This window comes from Peromyscus maniculatus, chromosome 22 (genome assembly GCF_049852395.1).
Source record: "Peromyscus maniculatus bairdii isolate BWxNUB_F1_BW_parent chromosome 22, HU_Pman_BW_mat_3.1, whole genome shotgun sequence".
Lineage (NCBI taxonomy): Eukaryota > Metazoa > Chordata > Mammalia > Rodentia > Cricetidae > Peromyscus > Peromyscus maniculatus.
The window spans coordinates 38,877,714-38,905,450 of NC_134873.1; the positions used below are offsets into that span (position 1 = coordinate 38,877,714).

Genomic DNA, 27,737 nt, shown 5'->3' on the forward strand with positions numbered 1-27,737 from the left:
ATGGCCGATCCTACCTCTCAGTCCGAACCGCCTGCACCGCAGGAAGTCAGCAGCGAGTTCAAGAAGCCGGTTTTGCCGGTGTCTCCGGCCGTGCGGAGCAAGGCGCCAGCCTCCAGCCCCCCAACCCCTGAGGATGTGGAGCAGGAATGTCCCGCCGTGCTGCTGGACCCCGGCTGCAGGGAGCCCCAGGTCCCATCATCGACGCAGCCGGACGGCGGGGAGACTGGGAGTCCACCCGGGGAGCCGCCCCGATCCCCGCGGGTAGCTGCTGCTGCTGCTGCGGCTTCCGGCGGTCCGGCCCGGGCTCCGCCGTACCAAGAGCCATCGTGGGGCAGCCCAGCCACGGCCCCCTACAGCCTCGAAACCCTGAAGGGCGGCACCATCCTTGGCACCCGCACCTTGCAAGGGATGAGCTGCTTCCTTTTCGGGAGGCTTGCCAGCTGTGACGTATGCCTGGAGCATCCCTCCGTGTCTCGGTACCATGCGGTGCTGCAGCACCGGGGGTCGGATCCCGACGGAGAAGCCGACAGCCCTGGGCGGGGCTTCTATCTCTATGATCTGGGAAGTACCCATGGCACTTTCCTCAACAAAACTCGCATCCCGCCCCGCACTTACTGTCGAGTCCACGTGGGGCACGTTTTCCGCTTTGGAGGCAGCACCCGGCTCTTTATCCTTCAGGTAAGTCGAAAAATCTAAAGTAAGAAGCTTGGGACTTCACTAGGCGGGGATTCTGAGTTTCTTTAAGGTTTAATTGAGGGAAAAAAAAACATTCTTCCACTCACCAGTGACAAGAGCATAGGGGTCAGTCTGGATCCACTGTGTCCATTGCTGTATCTCGGAAAATAATTTCTCCATCCCTGAATCCATATCTGTATATATTTCCCCCCCCGTGATTCATTAGGGACCAGAGGAAGACCGAGAGGCAGAATCTGAGTTAACAGTAACACAGTTGAAGGAACTGCGCAAGCAGCAACAGCTATTACTGGAGAAGAAGATGTTAGGGGAAGACTCCGATGGGGAAGAGGAAACAGATACCACCGAAGGGAAGAGAGATGTTCAAGATGATGAGATGGGTTGCACGTGGGGAATGGGTAAGACATTGCCAACAAGTTCTGAGTTCCTTGCTAATGGCGCCTTTAAATGCTTTTGATCAGATAGCTCTTCAAGGCTCTTTGATATAGATGTAGGGCAAGCGTAATTTGCAAATGAAGTAACCCAGGTTCATTAACTTTAGTGATATAAAGGAATTGAATTGTGAGCACTATACATACTCTTCCTCACCATATAATTTACTTATTGCCTTCATCATTTAAACACACACACACACACACACACACACACACACAGGAGGGCATGGAAAATTTAATTCATTCCTTTGGCTAAGAAATCAGCGTTTGATATTTCACCTTTCTTGCTATTTTCACAAAGTACAAAAAATTCAAGAGACTATCAAATATATCCACAAACATCAGACATTTTGGAGGATGGATACTCGGGTCTATAAAAAAGATAGAAGTCAGAGGCTAACAGGGCATTGTGACCCACACATTTAATTCCAGCACTCGGGAGGCAGAGGCAGGGTGGATCTCTGCGAGTTCAAGGCCAGGCTGATCTACATATCCAGTTTCAGGACAGCCAGAGCTACATTATAGAGACCCTGTCTCAAAAACCAAAAAAGAAAGCAGCTGTGGCCTGATGAGATTGCCCAGCAGGTAAAGGTGTCTGCTGCCAATTGTGATGACCCCAGTTTGATCCCTGGGACCCACATGGTGGAAAGTGAGAATGGTCGCCCTTTGACCTCCCTGTGCACTGTGGCACTTGTATGTGTGTGACCTGTCTATGTAAATATGAAGACAGAATCAATACAGAATTACTATGCAAAGTGTCAGGAATAAGCCGATTAGCATGCTCAGGTTAGCGTCAGAAAAGGAAGCAGTCACTGGGAACTTAGACCTGTGCTGTTCAGTATGGTAGTTGTTATCTGTATGTCTGATTGGCTCATCCAAACTAGCATGTCTTCTAGGTGCAAACTATACACAGGATTTCAAAGACAGTGAAAAAAGAATTAAAATATTTGTCATCATATTCTTGTATTGATTATTATGGTGGAATGACCTTTTAAAAGCAGCTAACAGCAAATTCAAAACTACCCTCATGACATTCATATTTCTGTTGGACGATACCAATTTAGATCTTTTGGGAACTATTAATTCATTTATTTAATTTTTGTGCGTTTGTGTTGGAGGGCAACTTGCAGGAGTTGGTTCTCTTCTACCACGTGGGTCCCGGGGGTCAGAAGCAGGCTGTCGGGCCTGGCCGTGGGAACCTTTACCTGCTGTCCCACCTTACACATTTTTAAACCGCAGTTTGAAGCCGGAAGTTGAAGGAAAGGAAAAGTAGCCGTAATAAAGCTGCACGTTGGCATCACGTTTGGTTCTGTCTGTTTGGCAGACAGGGGAATTAAGAAATTGTTTTGGAATCAGTGAGTAAGACCCGAATAGGAGAGAAAGAGACCCCTAGGCTAAAGAGCCCAGTGCTTTTTCAGAGTGTAGTAGGTAAATGTTGTCTTTAAAGTGATGAAAAGAAAAAAAAATGCTGTGGAAACAAGTCTTGTCTGTTACATAATTTAGAAAACTAAAAGATGTTCATGATCTGTGGTTGTTCTATCCCATGCCTTCAAATATCTTTTTAATCACTTTCAAATATAGATAAGTAAGTGTGTGTGTGTGTGTGTGTGTGTGTGTGTGTGTGTGTGTGTGTGTTTCTTGAAGCATTATCTCTGTGCAGTCAGGCGATCCTGGAACTTACTATCCTCCTGCCTCAGCCTCCCGAATACTGATTACAGGTGTGTGTCACTGTGCCAGCTCTTCTAATTATATCGTTACTCAGTCTGGAAGGATCAAGGCTGTCATTCACGTCTCCTCTCCTCATATTTGTTCTTTCTTGTGCCCTGCAGGCGAGGATGCTGTAGAGGATGAGGCTGAAGAGAACCCCATTGCCTTGGAGTTTCAGCAGGACCGGGAGGCCTTTTATATAAAGGATCCAAAGAAGGCTCTCCAAGGCTTTTTTGACAGAGAAGGTATGTATAAGTAAATGCGCTTCTGGCCCTGACCGTAAAGTGCGTTCACGGCAGTGCTGATTCCTAAAGCTTTGGCCTCACACTTGTAAACAATTTGTTTTGTCTGTTGTCTTCCTTGTTTGGTTCTTGCCCTGTGACCAGTTTCTTTGGCTCTATTTTTATTTTCTGTGGGATGCTGAGGCTCAAACCCTGAGTATGTGCTAGGAAGCTGCTCTCTCTACCATTGAGCTGTACCGCCAGCCCCAGGTTTATTTCAAAGATAGTAAAACTCTTGTTTATTTTTCTTTTCATCTTAGAGAAATATTTCTAACACATTCTTCTCAAAAGACCTTGGCCTTAGTGGTAGGGAAATGAAGCAAAGCCTTAGAATTTACTGTTTCTAATCTACATAGACTTTTATACTCAGTACTTTTTAATGTGTATGTGTTCTGGAAAACCTGAGGTGTCCTCCTTAGAAGCACCATCTACCTCTTTGGAAACAGGATTCTCTGTCCTTGAGCTAGCTAATTACACTAGACTGACTGACCTCTGACCCCCAGGGATCCTCTCGTCTCTGCCTCTCCAGGGCTGGGACTGCAAGCATGTGCTTTTTCACCTGCCTTCTGGGGCATTGAACTCAGGTCCTGTGCTCTCTAGGGAAGTGCTTTTCTAACAGAGCCATCCCCTCAGCTCCTGGTCTTTTCAGTTCTTAGTGCAGACTTTAACTTCATATGATAAGAAAGTTCTCAGGGAGAGTTGTTTCAGTAGATATACTTTGAGAGAACACTGATGCATATTTACGTGTGTATTCATGTTCTGTGGATATATTTATACATTCATAGTTATTCACAGGGCTTTTTGGGAATTGTTCCAAGACCCTTCCCTGAAGATACCAAGATCTAAAGATGCTTAAGTTCCTATATCAAGTAGCATAGTGTTTGCATATAAACTACATATAGCCTTCCATATACTTTAAACATATTCTAGATTATTTACAGTAACTAATATATTGTAAATCTATGCAAGTGGTCATTATACTGTATTGTTTAGGGAATAATGACAAAAGTGTTCAGAGCAACAGACAATTTTTTTTCTTTCTTTCTTTTTTTTTTTTTTTCCTGAGACAGGGTTTCTCTTTGTAGCCCTGGCTGTCCTAGAACTCACTCTGTAGACCAGGCTGGCCTCAGACTCACAGAAATCCCCCTGCCTCTGCCTTTTGAGTGCTGGGATTAAAAGCATGTGCCACCATTCTTTTCTTAAAACTTTTATGTACATTGCTGTTTTGGCTGCATGTATGCCTGTGTGAGGGTGTCTGATCCCTGTAATTGGAGTTACAGATGTGAACTACCATGTGGTTGCTGGGAATTTAACTCAGGACCTCTGGAAGAGCAGTCAGTGCTCTTAACTGCTGAGCCATCTCTCAGGCCCTAGACAGTTTTTTTCAATCTGCAATTGGTTGGTTACCAATAAGGAAAAAAATCCAGTCTGTGTGTGTGTGTGTGTGTGTGTGTGTGTGTGTGTGTGTGTGTGTGTGTGTGTGTGTGTGACACACACACACGTAACTGGAAATATATATGAACTAATTGCTTTCAACACATAATATTTATGCTTCTGAACTCAGAAGATCAGGAGTTCAAGGTCATGGTTGTCTACATAGGTTCAAGGCCAGCCTAAACTACAAGACACTCTGTCTCCAACAGCAACAAAATGTGTATTTATGTTTCTAAACACCACCTGTACCTATGAAAGTATGAAAATGGGGGCTGGAGAGCAGGCTCATCAATAAGATGACCGCTGCACAAGTGGAGGACCTGCCTTTGGATCCCTAGCACCAAATTTAAAAGCTGGACCTGGTCATGTGTGTCTGTGAGCCCAGTGCTGGGGAGTCAGAGAGACAGGTGGTCAGCCAGCCTGGCTGGATTGATGGGCGGCTCCTGGTTCAGTGAGAGAGCCTAAGGTGGATGACTGAGGAAGACCCCCAGTCTGCGCACACACACACACACAATTGCATAAATAAAAATATGTATGGAGAGACGATTGGATTGCTTGTTTTGTTCTGATTATTCTGGGATGAAATCCAGAGCCTCGTTCATGCTAGGCAAACATTCTATCACCAGCCACAACCTGAACCCCACCCCCACCTCCTCTGTAGACCAGACAGGCCTTGATCTTCTTGCCTCAGTTTCTGCGTACCTAGTATTACAAGCCTACACAACCAGGATTGTGTTTTGTGGTCCTGGGGTTGATCGTAGGACCTATATGTACGTCGAGCAAGCACGGTGCCACTGAGGGGTATCCCTCGGGGTTTTTTTTAAATATGAGATAGGAGTTTACTCAATAGCCCAGATTGGCCTCAAACTCTCAAGGTAACTCAGGTTAGCCTTGAACTTGCAGTGATCTTCTACGTCTCCTTCCTGACTGCAGGGATTATAAGCATGAGCTACCACACTTGACTGCAGCTCTCTTTTTTTGGTTGTGTGGGTTTTTGTTTTATTTTTGAGACAGGATTGACTAAGTTTCGTTGGCTGGCCTTGAATTCACTCTGTAGCTCAGGCAGGCCTTGCACTTGATCTTCCTGCCATAGCCTCCTGTGTATCTGGATGAAAAGTCTGTGCCACCACTTGCTGAAGGGAGAGGCAGGCGGATCTCTGTGAGTTCGAAGCCAGCCTGGTCTACAGAGTGAGTTCTAGGATAGCTAGGACTGTTTCGCAGAGAAACCCTCTCAACCAAATAAACGAACAGATAGATAGACAGACAGACAGATAAATAACCAGTCAATCAATCATGCCACCAGGCCCTGCTGAGCTGACTGTTCTGATTTGAAATTCTTTTCTCTCATGTCATATTCATTCTAGTCTTAACTTCCAGGTGATGATCCCTGGGAATAAAGGACATGTATTGAAATTCAGTGCTCATTGTGATATTAAAAGTTGGTGTCTTTAACTTTGTTCTCTTATTGTATTGTCTAGGCATTTTTAGATCTTACTAACATTGTTCTTCTTCCTGCAGGAGAAGAATTAGAATATGAATTTGATGAGCAGGGACATAGCACTTGGCTCTGCAGGGTAAGGTATGTTCTTTTTTGTTTACTATTTTTTTTTGAGACAGGGTCTTGTTTTGTGAGACTCCTCTGTCTTACTGAGCTCCTGGGTTCTTTTCTTGTTATTGTCTACAACTGGAAGTGGCCACTTTCAAGTTAACATATGGTTGCAGAGATTATCCCCAGGAGGAACTTGACTCTGCATTTTAGGCTCTTACCAAGTTTGTGCCTTTCTAGTTTAGTATCACTGGGAGCTGAGTGAAATGAATAAACGTGGAAGGAAATGATTTGAAGTTCAGCCCTGGCAAGACAGCATGAAATTCACTGAGGGACTGAAGGGCCATCTGAGGAGACAGGGCATCGTGACAGTTGTCTTCACGGGAGTCAGGGCTTACCACTGAGCTGTCTCTCCCTGTGAACCCCTGCAGATTACCTGTAGATGACTCAACTGGGAAGCAGCTGGTGGCTGAGGCCATTCACTCAGGAAAGAAAAAAGAAGCGATGATACAGTGCTCTCTGGAAGCTTGTCGGATCCTTGATACATTGGGATTGCTGCGGCAGGAAGCAGGTAGCATATGAAAATCTTTCTTTCTTTTAAAAATCAAAGAAGGGAAATGTAACGCAAAGGGTAGCCTGATCTCTCTACATGGATAATGTGTACATTGTACAGAATTTTCTGAAGTGGAGAGAAAAGTCCCCTCTCAACATCCTAAGACATTTGTTTATATCGTCTTAGATATCTTCAGTACATAGGTCAATATACATTATAAAAACTAAATCCTGGTGGTGGATTAACTAGTCCTGGTTAAAAAGCTAAGTCAAGTGGTGGTGGCACCCAACTTTAGTCCCGACACTCGGAAGCAGAGGCAGGCAGATCTCTGTGAATTCAATGCCAACTTAGTCTACAAAGTAAGTTCCAGGACAGCCAGAGTTACATGGGAAAACCCTGTATCAAAGACAAAAAAAAAGAAAGGAAGAAAAGAAGAGAAATAACAACTGAAAACCTGGCTCCTGGGAGCATGCTCGCACATGTCTGTAATTTGCAAGGCAGACACAAGAGGAGGGTTGCAATTCAAGGCCGTCCTGGTCCATGTGGGTTTCAGGCCAGTTCCATGTTCCTTGGTTTATTTCCATGTTTATGATCTTTTTCTAATTATCTTCTTACTTTTTTTAATAGATAAATACATATATATATATATATATATATATACACACCTTTTTTTTTCTTTCTATTTTTTTAGTTTCTCAAGACAGGGTATCTCTGTGTACCCACCGTGGCTGTCCTAGAACTCGCTTTGTAGACCAGGCTGGCCTCGAATTCATAGAGATCCATCTGCCTCTGAGAGCTGAGATTATAGGCGTGTACCACCACCGCCCAGTTCTTCTTATTTTTTTTTAAAGTGATTTTTATTTATTCATTTAATTTTTATGTGTGTTGGTATTGGGCCTGCATGTGTGAGGATCTGTTGGAACTTGAGTTGCAGATAATTGTGAGCCTTTATGTGAGGGCTGGGAATTGAACCAGGTCCTTTGGAAGAGCAGCCAGTGCTCTTAACCACTAGCCATCTTTCCAGCCTCATCTTCTTACTATTTTTATTGATTGACTTTTTTGTTTGTTTATTTTACTTACTTATTTTTGTTATTTTCAAGACAGAGTTTCTCTGTATAGCCCTGGTTTGGCTGTCTTGGAACTCTATCTGTAGACCAGGATGGCTTTGAACTCACAGAGATCTGCCTACCTCTGCCTTCCAAGTGCTGGGATCAAAGGTGTGCGCCACCATGCCAAGCTTTGTTTTAACTTTTTTAAAAAAAGATTTATTTATTTATTATGTATACAGCATGTATGACTGCAGGTCAGAAGAGGGCACCAGATCTCATTACAGATGGTTGTGAGCCACCATGTGGTTGCTGGGAACTGAACTCAGGACCTCTGGAGGAACAGTCAGTGCTCTTAACCTCTGAGCCATCTGTCCAGCCCCTTAACTTTTTATTGTTGTAAAATATATGTAACATAAAACATACTGTAATTTAGTGATACTAAGTTTACTTACGTACTCACCACTGCCCAGCCCAGAACCTTTGGTCACTCCTGGTGCAACCGTATCCTGTGAACATTAACTCATTCTCCTTCCTCCCCAGCCCCTGGGGACTCCACTCTGTTTCTGTCTCTGTGATTTGATTACTTTATAAGGGATGTGGAGGTCAGAGGTTGGTGTTGGGTATCCTCTTCAGTCACTCCTCACCTTTTATATTGAGGTAGAATCTCCTGCTGAACCCTGCGTCCTGAGCTCGTTTAGCTGGCCAGCTAGCTCTGGGGATCCCTGGTCTCTCAGTCTTGTGTGCTGGAGTTGCAGGTGCCCTGCCACGCCTGCCCAGCATTTGCACGGGCACTGGGGATCTGAACGCTGGTCCTCACCTTTGTGAGGCAAGGACTTGATCTGCTGAGGCATCTTCTCAGCACAGAATCTGACTCTTTTAGGTACCTTGTGTAAGTGGCATGATAAATATCCGTTGTGTCCGACTTATTTCCCCTTTCCTGTCTCTTTGTTTTTGAGACAAGGTCTTGTGTATCCCAGGCTGGCCTCAAGCTTGCTATGTAGCCAAGGATAGCCTTGAACTTCTAACCCTCCTGCCTCTAACTCCTCCCCAGTGCTGAGGTCACAGGTGGGCTCCCTTGCAGCTAGTTAGGTGCTGCTGGAGATCAGACCCGGGGCTTTGTGCATACTAGGTATGAACGCTGCCAACTGAGCTGCATACCCAGCCCCCGCTTCCCTCCCTCCCACTCTCCTTATGTCTCTCTAAAAAACACACACACACAAAATGTTCATTATGAATCGTTTTATTTTTAGTGTCTCGGAAAAGGAAAGCCAAGAACTGGGAAGATGAAGATTTTTATGATAGTGACGATGATACGTTCCTTGACCGGACTGGCCTGGTAGAGAAGAAGCGTTTGAACCGGATGAAGAAGGCTGGGAAGATTGATGAGAAGCCAGAAACTTTTGAATCCCTGGCAAGTTGTTGATAGAAGCAGCTATTTATGTGGCCATTATAACTTTTAAAAACAACAGCATGAAAATCTAGTACTGAGTTACAACTTTCGTGAAATCTAAATTTAATGGTAACAAATAACTTCTAGTCCTGTTCATGCTGGTGGAAAAAAGAGTTTACTCACTAATGCAGACTTTCCTCTAGGTTTGTGTTGATCCATTAGTGAACATTCTTTGGATATGGTGTGACTTCCCAACACGCAAAGAAAAAGTTCCCAGTTTGGGTGTCCACAGTGAAACTGATGTTAAGCTCTGGCATTTCAGAGAAGTCAGAAGAATAATACTGTTTTAGTCTGGAATGGCGTGGCCTTCATGAAATTGCCCTAAGGTGGCATGGATTTCAATCTATATTTAGCAGTATTCCTAGCTTAAAACATTATCCAACATCTACCTCTTGTTCATTGATAAAAACAAATGTCTTCTTTTAAAGTTTCAGTAACTCATTCTATTTGAGTTCTTTAATTTTAAAATTAGTTCAGCTTGCCGGGCAGTGGTGGCGCACGCCTTTAATCCCAGCACTCGGGAGGCAGGGACAGGCGGATCTCTGTGAGTTCGAGGCCAGCCTGGGCTACCAAGTGAGTCCCAGGAAAGGCGCCAAGCTACACAGAGAAACCCTGTCTCAAAAAACCAAAAAAAAAAAAAAAAAAAAAAAATTAGTTCAGCTAGAATATAGTAAACAAATGAAATAACTATCAGGAGCCAATTTAGGTGGATTTCTGAAGTAATTATCTTAAAGCTTGTAATAATGACAATAGGAAGGTGATAAGAAGGAAAACATTTGCTAACTCTGTTGATTTGGGCATCTAGGTTGCAAAGTTAAATGATGCTGAAAGGGAACTCTCTGAAATTTCTGAGAGGCTCAAGGCTTCAAGCAAAGGTAAGACTGCCAGCCAGTAGTTACTGAGCACCTACCATACAAGTATATGCTGCATCATGCTAGGCGCTGGGGTACATTGGAAGATTCACATGTTGGAGACGTTGTTAAGGAGCAATATAGCTTTTTATTTTATGTGTGTTTCTATGAGTGAGTTTTGCCTGCACACATGTCTGTGAACCACATGTGTGTCTGGTACTCATGGATGCCAGAAGAGGGCGCTGGATCCCTGGACCTGGGGTTACAGAAGATTGTGAGCTGTCATGTGGGTGCTGGAACTGAACCCAGGTCCTCTTCAAGAGCAGCCAGTGCTCTTAACTGCTGAGCCATTTCTTCCGCCACACAGTGTAACATTGTAAAGCTAGAAAGATGTTAAAAATAGTTTGGTTTAATCTCTTTTTATTTAATAGTTGAAGGGACTGACGCATAAATTACCTCATAAGGTCTCACACAGCTATAACTTGTTGGTGCCTTCTTAATATCAATGATATTTTCTGCTCAGCTTTCTATTTGTGACCTCTTTGTGGATAATCTGACTGAATTTTAGAGTATTTGGGTCATCTTTCTAAACATGTATATTCCTTTTTGGGCAGCTCTATCAGAATCATCATCTCAGGATTCTTTAGATGCATTCATGTCAGAAATGAAATCAGGGAGCACATTGGATGGCGTGTCCCGGAAGAAACTTCACCTGAGGACTTTTGAACTAAGGAAAGAGCAACAGAGACTTAAAGGGTTAATAAAACTTGTAAAGCCAGCAGAGATCCCAGAACTGAAAAAGTAAGTAGTTCTAACTGGAAAAAACGTGGGGCTGGAGAGATGGCTCAGCGGTTAAGGGCACTGACTGCTCTTCCAGAGGTCCTGGGTTCAATTCCCAGCACCTACATGGCAGCTCATCACTGTCTGTAACTCCAAGATCTGAGAGCCTCACACAGACACATGTGCAGAAAACACCAGTGCACATAAAATAAAAACAAATTATTTTTTTAAAAAAAGAAACATTAAAAAATTGTTTTTGGCCGGGCGGTGGTGGCGCACGCCTTTAATCCCAGCACTCAGGAGGCAGAGGCAGGCGGATCTCTGTGAGTTCGAGGCCAGCCTGGGCTACCAAGTGAGCTCCAGGAAAGGCACAAAGCTACGCAGAGAAACCCTGTCTCAAAAAACCAAAAAAAAAAAAATAAAATAAAAAAAAATTGTTTTTGAGACAATATCTGATGTAGCCCACCCTGGCCTCAAACAGGTTGTTGTAGCCCAGGTGACCTTGAACTTCTGTCTTTATTTTTACATTGATTGTGTATGTGTGGCTGTGCAGATGTTGCAGATGTCGGGAGTCAGCTTTCAGTGCTTGGTTCTCTCTCCGTCGTCTGGGTTCTGGGATTGAACTCAGACTATCGATGGTGGTGGTCATCATCTTTACCCACAGAGCCACCTCTCCAGCCTAACACTGAACTTTTAAAGAATTTTCAGTCACGTTTTTATTAATTCTCGGAGAATTTCATGTATTTTCTTGATCATATTCATCTCCTTTTCCCCACAACTCCTATCAGATTTACCCAGAGCGGTGTGTGTGTATAATTAAAATATAATTACATCCTGCCTCTATTTCCCAATGCTGGAATTATAAGTATGTGCCACCACACTGAGTCTTACTTATCTTTGTATTTAATAATTACAGAATTATTTTGTTTGGTGGGGGAGTGTGCTTTTGTGCACGTGCACTAAGGGTCAAACATGATAAGTTTGTATGGTAAGCATGTGCTATACCCTGGTGCAGATAACCTTTAACAACAGAAGAACTGTTTGTGAAATTTAGATTGCTGGATGATTCTCCATGGATATTATATGGATCTCTGGTTCATTGGAATGCTATGAGGTTTTTAAACTTAATCTTACTGCACAGCAAATTTCTTTAAAAAGCAACATGCACAAAAGACTCATTCCTCTAATATTTAAAAACCTATGCAAGGTAATAGATAATCAGCCACACAAAATATAAGTGGCCAAAGGAGATCAATTGACAGGCCACAGAAAATGAAACATGCACACCTGTGCGCACACACACAAAGACCTGCACATGGTAGTGCACGCCTGTAATCCCAGTGTTTGAGAGGTAGAGGCAGAAGGGTCAGTAGTTCAAAGTCATCCTCCAATACACAGCAAGTTGAAAAACAGCTTGGTCTACACTTGGCAATGTGTGTGTGGTTTTGAATCCTAGCACTTAGGAGACAGAGACAGGCAGATCTCTCTCTGAGTTTCAGACTAGCCAAGGCTACAAAGTGATACCCTGTCTCAAAAAAAAAAAAAAAAAAAAAAAGCAAAAAACAACCCAAAACAAAAAAGAAGAGGAAGAAGAGAAAACAACAAACAAAAACACTTAGGGCTAGGGCTATAGGTCAATGGTAGAGCGCCTGCCCAGCATGTGTAGGGTCTGGGTTCAATTCCCAATACTGAATTTAAAAAAGAAAGAAAGAAAGAAATGTGAATTTATTTATTTAGTTTGTTTGTTGTTTTGTTTTGAGACAAGGTGTCACGAAGTAGCCTTGACTGGACTGGAACTCACGCTATAAACCAGGCTAGCTTCAGACTCATAGAAACCTGTCTGCCTCTGTCCTGAGTGCTGGCATTAAAGGTGTGTGCTATCACACCTGGCCCATTTCTAGAATCTTGTTTTTACATACTTAGAAAATGATGAATATATATTATAATGTTGTTTACAATAGCAAAATATGAACAATCAGGTAATGATTACCAAGGACTGGGTTAAATATATATTATACAATAGAATACCCTGTAACTATTAGGATAAGGAAGCAATTATTTACGTAAAATGTGGAATTTTGTTATCAAAATGTACTAAGTAGTAAAAGAGATCAGCTAATAGAACAGTGTGCGCAATGTCTGTGTGAAGGGAATATGTGTAGATAAGGAGTTGAAAAAGAGAAAAGGAGAATCTCCCCCAAGTAGCCATAGTGTTTTAGTTCTAAAATTGTGGTTGTGTGATGGCAGTTTTAGCTTGAACTAACAAGTGACTAGAAAACCGTATGCATTTTTATTGCAGACTGGGCGTGGTGCCCCGCACCTGTAATCCTAGCATGGGGAGGGCTGAGCAGGAGGTCTCAAGTCTGAGGCCACCTGCTAGAACTCTCCAGAAGAGTGAGTTCCAAGCTAGCCTGGGCTATGGAGTGAGACCCAGTCTTAAGACCTGGCAGCTGGACGTGGTGGCTCGTGCCTGTAATCTGAGCACGTGAAAGCTGGAGACGTGAGTACGGCTCCAAAGTCTGCTTACATAGCAAGTACCAAGTCAAACCAGGGCTGGAGAGATGGCTCAGTGGTGAAGAGCACCGGCTGCTCTTCCAGAGGACCTGGGTTCAATCCCCAGCACCCACATGGCAGCTCCCAGCTGTCTGTGACTCCAGTTCCAGGGGACCCGACACCCATGGCAAAACTCCAATGCACGTAAAAATAAATAAATAAATAAATAAATAAATAAATAAATAAATAAATAAATAAATAAATAAATAAATAAATAGAGCTGGAGAGATGGCTTGGAGGTTAAGAGCACTGACTGCTCTTCCAGAGGTCCTGAGTTCAATTCCCAGCAACCACATGGTGGCTCACAACCATCCGTAATGAGATCTGGCGCCACTCTTCTGTATACATAATAAATAAATAAATCTTAAAAATAAATAAATAAATAAATAAATAAATAAATAAATAAATAAGCCCAAACCAAACAACCAACCACACAAACAAACAAAAAATTGTACTTTGATTGAAATGGCTAATGCTAAAGAAAAATCTCTGCTCTTAAAAAAAGTTGAGTGTGGCTATGTGAAAATTATCGTTGGCTATCCTGCACATTGGAGAGGCGATCGTGGTTTAGAATAGCGCAGTTCTCATAGTTGATGTAGAAAGGAGAGCGGAGGTAGAAAGGAAGGGTGCCAGCAGTCAGACCCTGACGCATGGAGAAACAAGGGCCTGGAGAGTGCCACAGGAGGTTGGCATCTTCCTCTCTCCTTTTTCTTTTGGTCATAAACCCAGGGTTAAAGCAGCCGAGCTAGCTGGACGAGGACTTGGTATAGCACATTACAAAATCACGAATGACATCTAACAGTTCTCGTGGTTTAGATTGAATTTATAATTAGTCATGCTTGATCTCCTTAGAGTGGTAGATGTTAAGGGGTTTTAAAGCTACAGGTAAAAAGCTGTGAGCATAGATAATCTGTATCTATCATCAATCTATAGCTATCTATAATCAATCTGTCTAACTATCTGTCTACTTACCTACCTGCCTACCTACTCACCCACACACACACCCACCCCTCCTTCCACCCACCCACCTATTTATTTATTTGAGACAAGGTATTTCCATTATGTTGCCCCAGTTGTCCTGAAACTTGTAGTGTAGGCTGACACTGAACTCACAGACAGCCCCCTGCCTCTGTCTCCGATGTGCTGGATTAAATACATGAGCCACCACACCAAGCACCTTAGAACCAGCGGACAGCTTTTTAAGTACTTTCCAAAAAATACTTACTTTTATTTTATGTTTATGGGTACTTAGCTGCATGTATGTGCACCACATATGTGCAGTGCCCGTGAAGGCCAGAAGAGGGCGTCAGGTCCTCTGGAACCAGAGTTGTAGCTGGTTCAGCCGGTTGTGAACTACCCTGTGAGTTCTGGGGGTTGAACCTGGGTCCACCGGAAGATCAACAGTGCTCTTAATTGCTGAGCCAGCTCTTCAGCCCTTAAGTACTTAAAAAAAAAAATATAAGTCCTTCTTTAAAAGGGGAGGATGTGTAAATGTGTAATCTCTAGGGAGTTGGTTTTGTGAATCTACTTCCATCTGTAGAAGGAGATTATAAACCAGATTTTGACACTCCCTTCCCCCTTAGCTAATGTTAATGAGTGGGAGTGTGTGTATATTAGAGAGAGAGAGAGAGAGATTCCATTTTTATTTCTTTTTTTGAGGGGGGATCAATTTTTATTTTATATATGGATATTTTACCTTCACGTACATCTGTGTACCACTTGTGTGCCTGGTGCCCATGGAGGCCGGAAGATCTTCTGGTACTAGAGTTACTGACAGTTGTAGGTTCTGGGAATTGAACCCTGATCCCCTGGAAGAGCAGTCAGTGCTCTTAACTCCAGCCCCAAGATCCCGTTTTGAACGTGATAATACTTAAAGGTTTTCTGTACTTTTATTGACAAGTGCTGAAAATGTAGAGTGTGTTGATACAAAAATAAGTCTGGTGAGTACATTACGGGGGACATTTGTGCAGGACATTTCTTGTTTTATTTAGATCTGTACTATCCAGTATATCACCCTATAATATTAAGCATTATATACTATTAAAATTTCTTAAAGTTTTAAACATTCAGTCCTTCAGCATATTAGCCACACTTCAAGTGCTCAGTGGCCAAATGTGGCTGATATCTAATTAAATGGATAATACAATATAAAACATAAATTTTTTCCCATCATTGCAGAAAGTTTCGTTGTACAGTGCTGATTTAGGTTGTCGGTGAGCGTGTGTTATGCCCCTCATCCCTCTGTATGAAACTGGAACTCTTATGTAAGAGCATCTAGATGTTAAAGATGGCCTGTGCTTTTATTTTTCTTCACCAGTGACCTGTACTGGCATCACCAGTGATAAATGCAAAGCCCTGTGGCATGTTGGGAACCACTGGACTGAGGGTTACCCTCATCCTGCCTTGAGGACCTGTGTCTCACAGTCCCCCATGGGCTGCTGGCCTCTTCCTCTTTTTATGTCCACATACTCGTCTGTGGTCGTTTCTGTTCGTTCAGAAGTGTACTGTCAGTTTCACGGTATTTTAAAACCATCTTATTTCTTAGTATTTTGTGTGTGTTACTATTGGCTGAGGGGCATTGCATGTGTGTGGCTCAGAGGACGACTTTATGGAGTCAGTTCTCTCCTCCACCTTTAAGGGCAGGCTAAGGGGTTGGACTTAGGTTGCCAGACTTGATTGACAAGTGCTTTTATCCACTGAGCCGTCTCCCCGGCCCAGTTTCACGGCATGTAAGTTAAAACCTCGGACTTTGCTAGAATAGGGATTTATAATTGGTCTTCTTCCTAGGACGGAACTTCAGACTACAAATACTGAAAACAAAGCCAAGAAACTTGCTTTACCTCTCTTTGGTGCCATGAAAGGAGGAAGCAAGTTCAAGTTAAAAACAGGAACAGTAGGGGTAAGTTGTGAGGTGGGGTGTGCTCAACTCTTAGTCCTCCAGCCGTCCCTGGGCGAGGCTTTCCGTCTTTTTCCCTGGTCGTGTGGGGAAGGACCTGCTGGCTCAGCATGCGCGTCCTCCTCAGAGCTGGTGAGCTGGCTGCAGGGACGGCTCAGCTGTGGAAGTGCTTGCTGCCAAGTACCCAGTACCAAGCAAAGTGAAGCCTGGTCGTGTGCAAGACTGCAGCCCCAGCACTGAGGGGCGCTGAGGCAGGAGGATGGCTGGGCTTGCTGACGGACAAGCCTCGCTGGGCTGCAGGTTCAGTGACAGGCGCTACCTTACAGGAACGGGATGGAGAGTGATGGAGGACATCGGATGTCCTCTTCTGGCTGATGTGTGTCCACAGGCATGCACACGTACACAAAAGAACTGACTAATTAATCTGTACCATTCATTGAAAATAACTTGTCATTTTTTTCTTTTGAGACCCGGTCCCACCATGTGGTCTTGGCTGTCCTGGAGCTAGTTTACTAGTTTCTAATGAATGTTTTATTTAGGAATGAAGTGTCTATGTTGGTCCCCCCCCCCCAATATTATTTTGTTTACTGCTGTAATATTTTCATCCTCATTTAAAAAATTAGGTTTTTTTGAGAATTTTGTACATTGTGCTTTGATTATTTATATTCAATCCCCTTTTCCAACTGCTCCAAGATCCATGGTCCTCCTTCCTACTCACCTAACTTGATAGCCTCTTTTTTTTTTTATTTTTTAAGATAGAGTTTCTGGCTGTCCTGGATATCTTAGATGTGTGTCCTACTGGAGCACACTTGATCGACCAAAGGCTCTACTCTTAGAGAAAACTGACTCCTGCCCTCCCTGCATCTGTGATTTGCCGGGAGCTCCTCAGCCGGGGCGAGAACTTTGTCCCCTCCTCCCTTTTCCACGCTGGGGTTCTGTCTGGCTTGCACTTGTGGAGGTCTTGTGTGTGCTGCTACAACCACTGTGAGTTCCTCCATGTGACTGCCCTGCTAGGTCCAGAAAACCCTGTTCCCCAGAGTCGTCTGCTGCCTCTGACCCGGGCAGTCTTTCTGTCCCCCTTGGGCAGTTTTCTGTTTAATAATCCTGTAAGCCCGTGTAGCACTGAAGACTGAACCCAGGGCCTTGCATCTGCTAGGCAAGCACACCACCGCTGAGCTGCATACCCAGTGCTGTGTTCAGCCATTTTTGCTTGTTCTGTGTATATTTCCAGTCTAGTGATCTCTGGCCCTAGAAATTGCTGGAAACTAAGATCCGCAGATGGACAACATTCCCTGCGGAGGTCAGGCTTCTAGCAGACTTTGGTGGTGCTTATTAATCTAAAGTTTGCACCGTATACATTTAACCTAACCTCCTAGAAGAGCTTTGTCTCTTTTTACCGTTCTGCAGAACTACTTCCGAGTTGATGGTTTTGTTTCCCTTGTAGAAGTTGCCGCCCAAGCGTCCAGAACTCCCTCCAGCGTTAATGAAAATGAAGGATGAGCCTGAAGTCGAGGAGGAGGAGGAAGAGGAGGAAGAAGAGGAGAAAGCAAAGGAGGAGCGTGAAGAGCAAACGGAGGATGGAAGCAGCAGGCTGCCTCAAGAGACAGAGGCGGAGCTGGGGACAGCAGTGCCAGACCCGCGCGCTCCCACAGATCCCTCTGGCTCTAGGGCGACAGAAAGCCACGGTAGTCCCTTGCTTTTCCCTGTGCTCGCTCGTGGGCCAGTTGCGTTCGTTATGTGTGTATGTGAAAATAGCAGCTTTGGGTTTTCTCTTTCTAGCAAGCCTGAGTCCGTTGGACAGCTGCTGGTACCACTGTTAGGTCATTGCCCGGTTGGTCCTTGTCTTGGTTCACGCTTGTCACAGCTGGAGATCACTATGAATTTCGTTCCCTTGTCAGTGTGCATAGTCCTTTCTGGGGCAGCGGAAACAGACTGCTGGAGTGAGGTTTCCAGGACGATAGCTCCAGCCTCTGAGTCTTGGGTCCTAGGTATGCGGTGTCTTTAACAACAGGAGCTTAACTGTCAGCTCTGGGAGGCAGCGAGGGCCAATGGCCAAGCTCCTGTTTTTGGGGGAGTCATTGGACTAACCTGACCAACCACCTGGATAATGGTTTCTCGTGCCTTGTGCTGGGATTTTTGTGAGGTAGGCTGTGGTCTTCTGAGAATTGTCAGCACAAGTGAAGTAACTAAGAGCTCAGGTTTTAAAACTTGGTTTAAAAAGCTTAATGATTAAATAATTAGTAAATCTGTGGTTGATAAGGGATTGTTCTAGGTTTTTGGTTCTCCTCCTTCTTACTTATTTTTTTGACATAGAATCATATTACCTGCAATTCTATAGCCTGTTTTTTCCTAGTTTTTAAAACTACATTTATTTGTCTATGTGTATGCGAGTATGTGAATGCATGTTACACACGTGGAGGGCAGAGACCTGTGGGAGCTGGTTCTCTCCTGCCCCCACGGGGACAGTGGGGATCAGGCTTGGTAGCGAGTGTCTGAAACTGTCAACCATCTTACTGGCTCTGTGGAACAGATAAGGAATAATAAAAGTATTATTTTTAAAATGTGGTTTTCTTTTACTAAAGGAAGGTCTTAGTGGTCCAGTACATGTATGCATCATGATTTAATTACCTTTTATTTTTTAAACATATAAAATATTTAATCATTTTTAAATTTAATTGTAAAACGTGAATTACCTTTATTGTGTGTGCCATAGTGTACCTATGGAGAGTATGACTTTCAGAGGTCAGTTCTCTCTTCTGCCATGTGCGTCCTGGGACCGAACTCAGGCTGTCAGGTTTGGTAGTAAAAGTGTCTTGACCTGCCGAGCCGTCTCGTTGGCCCGATTAATTTTTACAATTATAAAAATGTCAATAATAAAACTTGATGCTGAATTCTGGCATATTTGGAAGGTGAGAGGGACGTATATACATTTTAAAGTCTTTTGTTGTTAAGTCTTTTGAAGTAGGACTTGGGTAGTCTGTAGACTTCTGGAGGCTCCTTTACCGAAGACTTTAAGGCTAACTGCGTCTGCTGGTAGTCTAACTGAATGGCCATCTAAGTCTGTAGCTGCTGTCCTTGTTTTTGCTTGTTTGGACTCTACTGTGAATTAAATAACAGCAGCACATCCTGCACTGTTTTTATAGAAACCATGTCTCAGCTCAGCCCAGCGGAACAGGGTGAAGATCATCAGGAGATGGGTGAAGCGGCTTCATCATGTGAGGACCCCTCGGGTGAGTGGTGGGGCAGACACCATGGCTGCTCTGCACACGGGTTTTGTGAGCAGGGAGGTGGCAGCAGCCGCCTTGGGAGGCAGGACAGAAAGTGGCCTTGCAGACCAGGCTACAACCAGGGCCCTAGACAAGAAGAGAGCGCATAGAGGTTTTGTTTGGAGCCATCTTCTTTGCCTGTTTTTTTACTCCTAGACTACTTCCTGGGGGCTCCCTATGTCCCACAAAGCAGTCATTGCCTCATGCTTCTCTGACCGGAGAGAGGAAGCGCCCCCCCCCCCTTTACCTCTCTCAGTCCATTATGTCCTACCATGGAAGTGATTCAAACCTGTAGTAATAAATCAGTTGATAGATTGGCCTACTATCTTTCTGACTGCTTTTTTCTGGCTTTGCCTCTTATAATTAAACTGTGAATAGTAAAAGCAGCCTCGTTGTATTTGAGCTTATAGCCTAGCTTTGGTATTTAAAAACTGAAAGATATCAGTGAAAGGAAAATTCTCATTGTGTGTGTGTGTAGAACAAAGATGTATTCTATTTTTAAAATTGTGTGTGTGTCTGTGTGGGGATATATGTATGTGAGTGCTGCTGTCCTCGGCAGGTCAGAGGTGCCAGATCCCTCTGGAGCTGGGGTCACAGATGGTTGTGAGGCACCTGATACGGGTGCTGAGAACCAAACTCAGGCCCATGTAAGGTTAATATATGCCTTTAACTGCTGAGCCATCTCTCCAGCCCCCCCTGTATATTTTTGAGTTTATGTGTGTCTGTGATTGTATACCACATGTATGTAGGTACCTGCAGAGACCTGAAGGTGGCATTGGATTCCCTTGGAGCTAGATTATGGGCCTTGTGAGCTGCTTGGTTGTGACAAGTGCTGGGAACCAAACTCTGGAGCAGCAAGCACTCTTAACTGTATCTTTAAAAGAGATTTATTTTCAGGTGTGTGTGTGTGCGCGCGCACGCATGCATGCCAGTGCCTAGGGAATCCAGAGGTGTTGGACCCTCTGGAGCTGGAGTCACAGGTAGTTGGGAGCTGCCTATAGTGCGGCTCCCTGCAAGAGCTCTTAAGCACGGAGCCAGGACTCTGAGCCTTAGTGTGCATCCCGTAGTTACAGACACGCCAGCTGCTGGGGTGTCTGCGACTTCAGTTCCAGCACCGTCTCGGGGAGCTTCTTTCCGAAGCACTTTTACTTCTTCTGATAGCAGCTATTTCTACTTTTCCCCCTTTCAAGTAGCACCAGAGAATGACCATGAAAAGAACAGAGATGAGCTGAAGAAAAAGAAAGCTCCTGGTCCCAGCAAAGTAAGTACTCGTGGTCTGTGGCTCTCGAGTGCCCTGGAGTTTCTAGCAGCCTCCGCTCCTTGTAGAAATCTGGACTCTCCTTAATTTTCATTTTTTAAAGTCTTCTTCTACCCTGCTCATCTACTCTACAAGCTGCCTCTTACTAATTTATGAATGTTTTTTTATATCTTAGTATGCAATGTAAAGACATTTGAGTAACATTATCTCCCTCCTTTTATGACACAGAAGTAGAATTGATGTTCTCCATTCTAGTCTTAATTTTGAACCCATCATGGGAATCATATCCAGAGCTTCCCACTGTGTCGATGAACCCTCTTAGCTAGATCCTTCGAGAGGGACAGTTGGGTTGTTTCTGGTCTTCACTGTACCAGTGCTATAGTGAGCCATCTTAGGGATGTATATTTGTAGCTGTGGTAAGCGACCGGAAGTGGATTGTTAGATTATGTCAGGGGTCCCCAGGATCATCTGGGATCAGGGCTCAGTATGTAGCTGTGCTGGCAGCTGTGGTTCCTGACCGCGCAAGGATAGCTGGCGTAGTCCGCAAAGGCTCCCAGAGTCTTCCTCCTCTAGCGATATGAGATGTGCTTAATCGCCCTGGCAACTAGCTGTGACACGGCACGTGTTGCCAAGTGGGGGAACTCATTAAGGACTCAGAATAAGGAATCTTAGTGAGGGTGTGTCGGGTAAGGCGTCCCCTGCCTGCGTGTGTTCCATACTAGCAGGAGGAAAGCATTGGGTGTACAGTAGAGGCACAGTGAGCCACCCTCTCAACCCAGGGCCGCAGGAGCCACAAAGGCCAACCTTGTCAACAGTCTTACAAAGGATAGCGATCAGGCTTGTCCTGCTCATGCTCTCGTGCACCAGGTCAGGGCAGGTGCCAGCCTTTTCTTACCACCCTTTATCTTTCTTTCTTTCTCTTGTGTGTGTGTGTATGTGTGTGTGTGTGTGTGTGTGTGTGTGTGTATGTATGTGTGTGTGTGTGTGTGTGTGTGTGTTGTTGTTGTTGTTATTGTTCATTTTTGTTGTTTTGAGACAGGAACTTGTGTGGTAGTGCAGGAGTGCCTCAAACTCACCCCTCCTGCCTCAGCTGGCCAGATGTTAGCACCATTTAAAGAATCTCAAACTGGGGCTGCAGAGGTAGTGTAGTTGGAGAGGTGCTTGCAGGCAAGTGTGAGGACCGGAACTTTGGATCCTCAGCACACACATACAGCACATGTCTTCAGTTCCAGTGCTGAAGAGGCAGACAGACCACCCAGCCTTGCCAAATCAGTGAATCACCCATCAGCTTAGTAGGGAAAGACACTTGCTGCCAAGCCTGACAACTTGAGTTTGATATGGTGAAAGGAGAGAATTGAATCTGACAAGTTGACCTCTGACCTCCACATGTGCCCCAGGGCATGCACACTCAAAAGCACAAATGTATTTATTTGTTTGTTTGTTTAAAAAATAGATATAGGGCTGGAGAGATGGCTCAGAGGTAAAGGGCAGCCTGGTTGCTCTTCCAGAGGTCCTGAGTTCAATTCCCAGCAACCACATGGGGGGCTCACAACCATCTGTAATGAGATCTGGTGCCCTCTTCTGGCCTGCAGACATACGTGCAGACAGAACACTGTGTACATAGTAAATAAATAAAAATCTAAAAAAAAAAAAAAAAAAAGATATAATTTTATAAGTTAAAAAACAACAACAACAACAAAAAATGGGTGTGGTGGTGCAGGCCTTTAATCCCAGCAGAGGTAGGGACAGGCTCATCTCTGAGTTTGAGGCCAGCCTGGTCCACAGATCAAGTTCTAGAACAGCCAGGGATACACAGAGAATTCTGCTTCAAAAAAAAAAAAAAATCGAAAGATAGATAGATAGATAGATAGATAGATAGATAGATAGATAGATAGATAGATAGATAGACAGGCAGACAGACAAATAGACAAATAGACAAACGAATGAATGAATAATTGGTGGAACAGGTGTGGTGGCACGTGTCTTTAATCCCAGCACTTGGGATGCAGAGGCAGGTGGATCTCTGAGACTTTGAGGCTGGCCTGGTCTATGTAACGTGTTCAGGCCGGCTGGAGCTTCATGCTGAGCCTTTGTCTCAAAAGTAAAATAAAAGTGGATGGCAACTGAGGAAGACCGTCAACAGTGACCTCTGGCTTTATGAAAAAAGTCAAGATCCAGAGAGAGAATGTGTCCTCTGTTAGTTACCAGTGTCGGGATCATCCATGGAAACTGTTCTCTCAGTTTTGTTTAGTGACACAGGCATAAAAATAACTCTTACAGCCAAAAATCTTTAGGGTCAGACATGGTGGGACAAACCTGTACTCCTAGGTGGGGTGGTCACAGATTCCAGGGTACCCTGAGCTGCTCGGTGAGACTCCGACCTAGCAAACAACTATTCAAGTAAAATAATCTCTTTCTTCCTTGCAGTTCCCACCCATACTCTCTTCCAAATACCCCGAAGATGATCCAGACTACTGTGTGTGGGTTCCACCTGAAGGTAGAGTTTTTATTTTTCTTTCCCTTCAAGATGTATGTATATGAGCCGGGCGGTAGTGGCGCACGCCTTTAGTCCCAGCACTCAGGAGGCAGAGGCAGTTGGATCTCTGAGTTCAAGGCCAGCCTGGGCTACAGAGTGAGCTCCAGGAAAGGTGCAAAGCTACACAGAGAAACCCTGTCTCAAAAAACAAAAAAACAGCCGGGCGTTGGTGGTGCACGCCTTTAATCCCAGCACTCAGGAGGCAGAGCGAGGCGGATCTCTGTGAGTTCAAGGCCAGCCTGCTCTCTACAGAGTGAGATCCAGGAGAGGCAACAAAGCTACACAGAGAAACCCTGTCTCAAAAAACAAAAAACAACAAAAAAAGAAAAACAAAACAGCCGGGCGGTGGTGGCTCACGCCTTTAATCCCAGCACTCGGGAGGCAGAGGCAGGCGGATCTTTGTGAGTTCGAGGCCAGCCTGGGCTACCAAGTGAGTTCCAGGACAGGCGCCAAAGCTACACAGAGAAACCCTGTCTCGAAAAACCAAAAAAAAAAAAAAAAAAAAAAGAAAAACAAAACAAAAGATGTATGTATATGTGTATGTGAGTGCCTACATGTATGTATGTAGGTGTACGACATGTAAGTCTGTTATCCATGGAAGCCAGAAGGCGGCGTTGGATACCCTGGAACTGGAGTTATTATTGGTGGTTGTGAGCTGCCATATGGGTGCTGTGGACTGAACTCAGGTCCTCTATAAAAGCAGCAAGCGCTCTTAACCTCTATGGGTCATCTCTCTGGCCCCTGTTTATGTTTTTAAATAGGCTGTATACTTAAGAAAGTTACAAAAGTGTATAGTAAGTCTCCCTTTTGATGGAATTAAAGATACAGAGACACATCAGCTGAATAGAATTGGTGCATCCTGTGTAGATCCTTACTTAAACAACTTCTAAAAATTATTATAGTCTAGTGCGTAGCTGAGTCGGCAGAGTGCTTGCCTAGGATTTGTGGAGCCCTGGGTTTGATCCCTAACAGTGCGTAAGCCGGGGGTGTGGCGCAGGCCTGTAATCCATCACTCAGGAGTGGACACAGGAGGATCAGAAGTTCAAGGCCATGTTTTACTACATAGCAAGTTTGAGGCCAGCCTGGGCTACATGAGACCCTGCTTCAAGATAAATAAATAAGTAAAAATCATTTTTTGTGAAGTAATGAGACAACCACACACATTTGCACACTAACTGAGTATTTGCTGATAGAAATTACTGTTGGTTCTGTAAAGATCTGAATGGTGTTGAATGATGGCTTTTGGGAAATGTCCTCATAGTCTAGACAGGTTCACAGATGTAACGACATCCGATGTAATGACATCCGACCTTTAAATGCTCTGGTAGTGGGGGATAGGAGACATTTGGGCAGAGGTAGTAGATAAAGCAGGATTGGCCACATATTATTATTATTTTTAAAGCTAGATGAGGGATGCATGGGTTCTTTATTCTTTTCTGTTTACTTTTACAAGAATTTCAAATGTTATTAACTGAAAGACAAAAACCATTAGATTATGCTTCCTTTACTCATTTTTTTCATCTAAAGATAATGAAATAGTATCAGTTTCTTACTAATTCTTATGCATTATATAAAATGCCTATTCAAAAGATAAGATGTATTTCAGCACCTTTTCTGCACAGGTGGAGGCTTTTCTACCCATTATTTGTACTTAGCACAACTCAGAGATCCACTGCTATTTATAGAGTTCTTGTTTCTCATTTAATTGACATCATAGTTACTGATTTTTGGTTTTTACTTTTTTATTGTGCATGTGTGCATGCATGTGTGTGCGTGCATGTGTGTACTCGAACACACATATGCCATGATGTGCATTTGGAACTCAGAGGACAGCTTGCAAGCGTCCATTCTGTCCTTTCACAGTGCAGGTCCTGGGGCTTGCTGGACTTGGCAGCAAGTGACATTACTTACTGAACCATGTCACTGTTTTTTGTTTTGTTTTGTTTTTTGAGACAGGGTTTCTCTGTGTAGCTTTGCACCTTTCCTTGGACTCACTTGGTAGCCCAGGCTGGCCTCGAACTCACAGAGATCCGCCTGGCTCTGCCTCCCGAGTGCTGGGATTAAAGGCGTGCGCTACCACCACCCGGCCGTTTGTTTTTTTTTTAATGTATATTTTATTTTTATTAATTTTTGTTGTGTGTATATGATGCACAAGTATGGTAGGGATGGGGGAGTATGTATTCCAGGATGCACATTTGGAGACTGAGACAGGAGGATTATGAATCCACAGGTATATGCCACTGTGTCTGGCTAAGTGGTACTATAGTTCTTTTATATGGCAGACTTTGTTATTTAAATAGTTCTCTCACTGGATATTTGCCATGTTTCTAGTCTTTTGCTATTTATTACAAACAAGTCTGTAATGAGTAATTATTAGATGAATTAGTCAGGTTCAGAAAGACAAATATTGCACATCTTCTCTCATTTGTGGGTCTTAGATTTTTCGTGGACACACAGAATCACACATGTACCCACGACATGAAAGGAGAAGTGAAACTGGACAGAGGGACAGAGGGACTATTGGAGGGGAGAAGGGGAGGGCGTTGGGGTTCAGGGGGACATGCTCAGGTGCAGACATACTCACATGAAAAACCCCGTGTAATAAAATAAAACACTAGGAGGAAAATTAATAAACACAGAAAGTAAACAGATGAAGGTTACTGGACAAACTAAGTAAGTAAAATGCATATGTTATAGAGATACATCTGTAGGTAAAACAGTGAGGTAATGTCCTGGGTCAGAGGTGTGCCCAGAATTCCATTCTGATGCATTATACCAGTCTTGTGCTAGTACATGCACACATCGTAAGAGGTGATTGTTTTCCCCACAGACCCACCGCATGTTGGTTTTTTGGTGGATGGTGTTTCTAAGATACTAGTATCTATACAACTTTAGTTCCTAGAAACAATTGCTTTTTATCCACTAACAAATGTTGAAATAGAAGTAATAAGAAACCATATCCTGAGATTATGCCAAGAAAGTAAATTTCCTGAGCCAAATATTGTGGCACATGCTGTTAATCCCAGCACTTGGGAAGCAGAGGCAGGCAGAGCTCTGTGAGTTCAAGGTCAGCCTGATCTACACAGCAAGTTCCAGGACAGCCAGGGATACACAGAGAAAGCCTGTCTTGAAAAACAAAACAAAAAAAGAAAGAAAAACATATTAAAGTAAATTTTCTGTTCAAAAGAAACTGCCTTATTTGTTTTGCTTTTGACCTCCTAATGTCTGAATAGTTTTTCCTTCTTGACTTTGGAAAAGTAAATACATTTCTTCTTTTTATATTTGATGTAGGTCAGAGTGGAGACGGCAGAACCCATCTTAATGACAAGTATGGCTATTGACTGGTTCCCAGTCTCACAGGAAGAGCTCGTGGACCAGCACAGGATGTTTGGGGTGATACAGCAAGTCATGCCAGGCTAAGTTCAGATGACTGTTTGTGAAATCTGGTGACTGCCCTTTTCTTCTGTATCCTTGGCTTCCTAAATCATCTGCCCATTGGATCCTCCTGAACTGTTCTGTTTATATTTAAGTGTTTATGTATATATGTAAAAAGGAACCATGTACACTGAAAATTAGTAAAATAAGAGACATGACCCTACTATAAAATGAGAAGGTGATGGTTTCCCTAATGTTGATTTAAGGTCGTAGCTTCTAATATAATTAAGGGCCTGTGCTGGTACCTAGTGCCATTCTGGGTGACACCTCCAGTGAAAGTGGATGACCCTGGGATTGAGAGTCCCATGCTCTAACAACTGAGCTAGCTGGGTGAGAAATCCACGGGAGTCTGCTTAATTTATTAGGATGTAAATTGAGGAACTACACTCACGAATACAGAACCAGTAAACAACTGAAGTTGTCCTCTGTTCTGACTGGGAGCAAATCCACCTGGCGGTCAGATCACGCCAGGAAACAGGAAGAAGCACCACCTCCTTCAGGCTGTATAGCCCAAGGTCATGGGCGGAGCAAATACCACTCCAGGGGAATAAGAGGTGGTTTATTTGTAGTCAGATGTCAGTGACCATAGCTGAGGGACGGGTTCAGGTTGCCCCAAGGGACATGGAAGTGGGTCCACCATGGAAGTGGCTATATGAGCTTGTATTAGTATAAGCAGAGAAGGTCATAAATCAGTGCATATATTAAATACACCGGTGGAGACTGCAGGTGGATGAATTACAGCAAAGTGGGGGGAACTCTACCATGGGCTTCAGGTACCAACACAACATTCTTCACTTTGGGGTTGCTAGAAGCTGGTGGTCTACCAACAGTACATTCCAGAGATTTGTGTGTCAGAGGATACAGCATCACACCCAGAGATGGACAATAGATGTCTATTAAGGTGACTAAAAATAGCCCAAGATAATTTGTTTCTGGTTCTTCAGCGTCCTAACTTTTTACCATCACACAATTCTAATAAGGCAGTCTGTTGTCCTGGTAGAATATTCAGCTTGGG

General features: G+C 43.9%; 1 protein-coding gene across 2 annotated transcripts; it reads left to right on the forward strand.

Annotated features, from left to right (window-relative positions):
• On the forward strand, positions 1-26,899 carry Slc4a1ap (solute carrier family 4 member 1 adaptor protein). Of its 2 annotated transcripts, none has more exons than XM_006984825.4 (14): positions 1-678; positions 902-1,091; positions 2,957-3,079; positions 6,068-6,128; positions 6,527-6,666; positions 8,948-9,108; positions 9,953-10,022; positions 10,613-10,799; positions 16,119-16,230; positions 17,672-17,912; positions 19,371-19,457; positions 20,684-20,754; positions 23,179-23,248; positions 26,579-26,899. In XM_006984825.4, exons 1-14 carry the CDS (start codon positions 1-3, stop codon positions 26,626-26,628), a joined length of 2,241 nt encoding a protein of 746 aa, XP_006984887.1. In that variant the 3' UTR covers positions 26,629-26,899. The 2 variants fall into 2 exon arrangements, with proteins under 2 accessions (XP_006984887.1, XP_006984888.1); XM_006984826.4 differs by having other exon boundaries at positions 20,687-20,754.
• Positions 26,900-27,737: the final 838 nt, after the last annotated feature.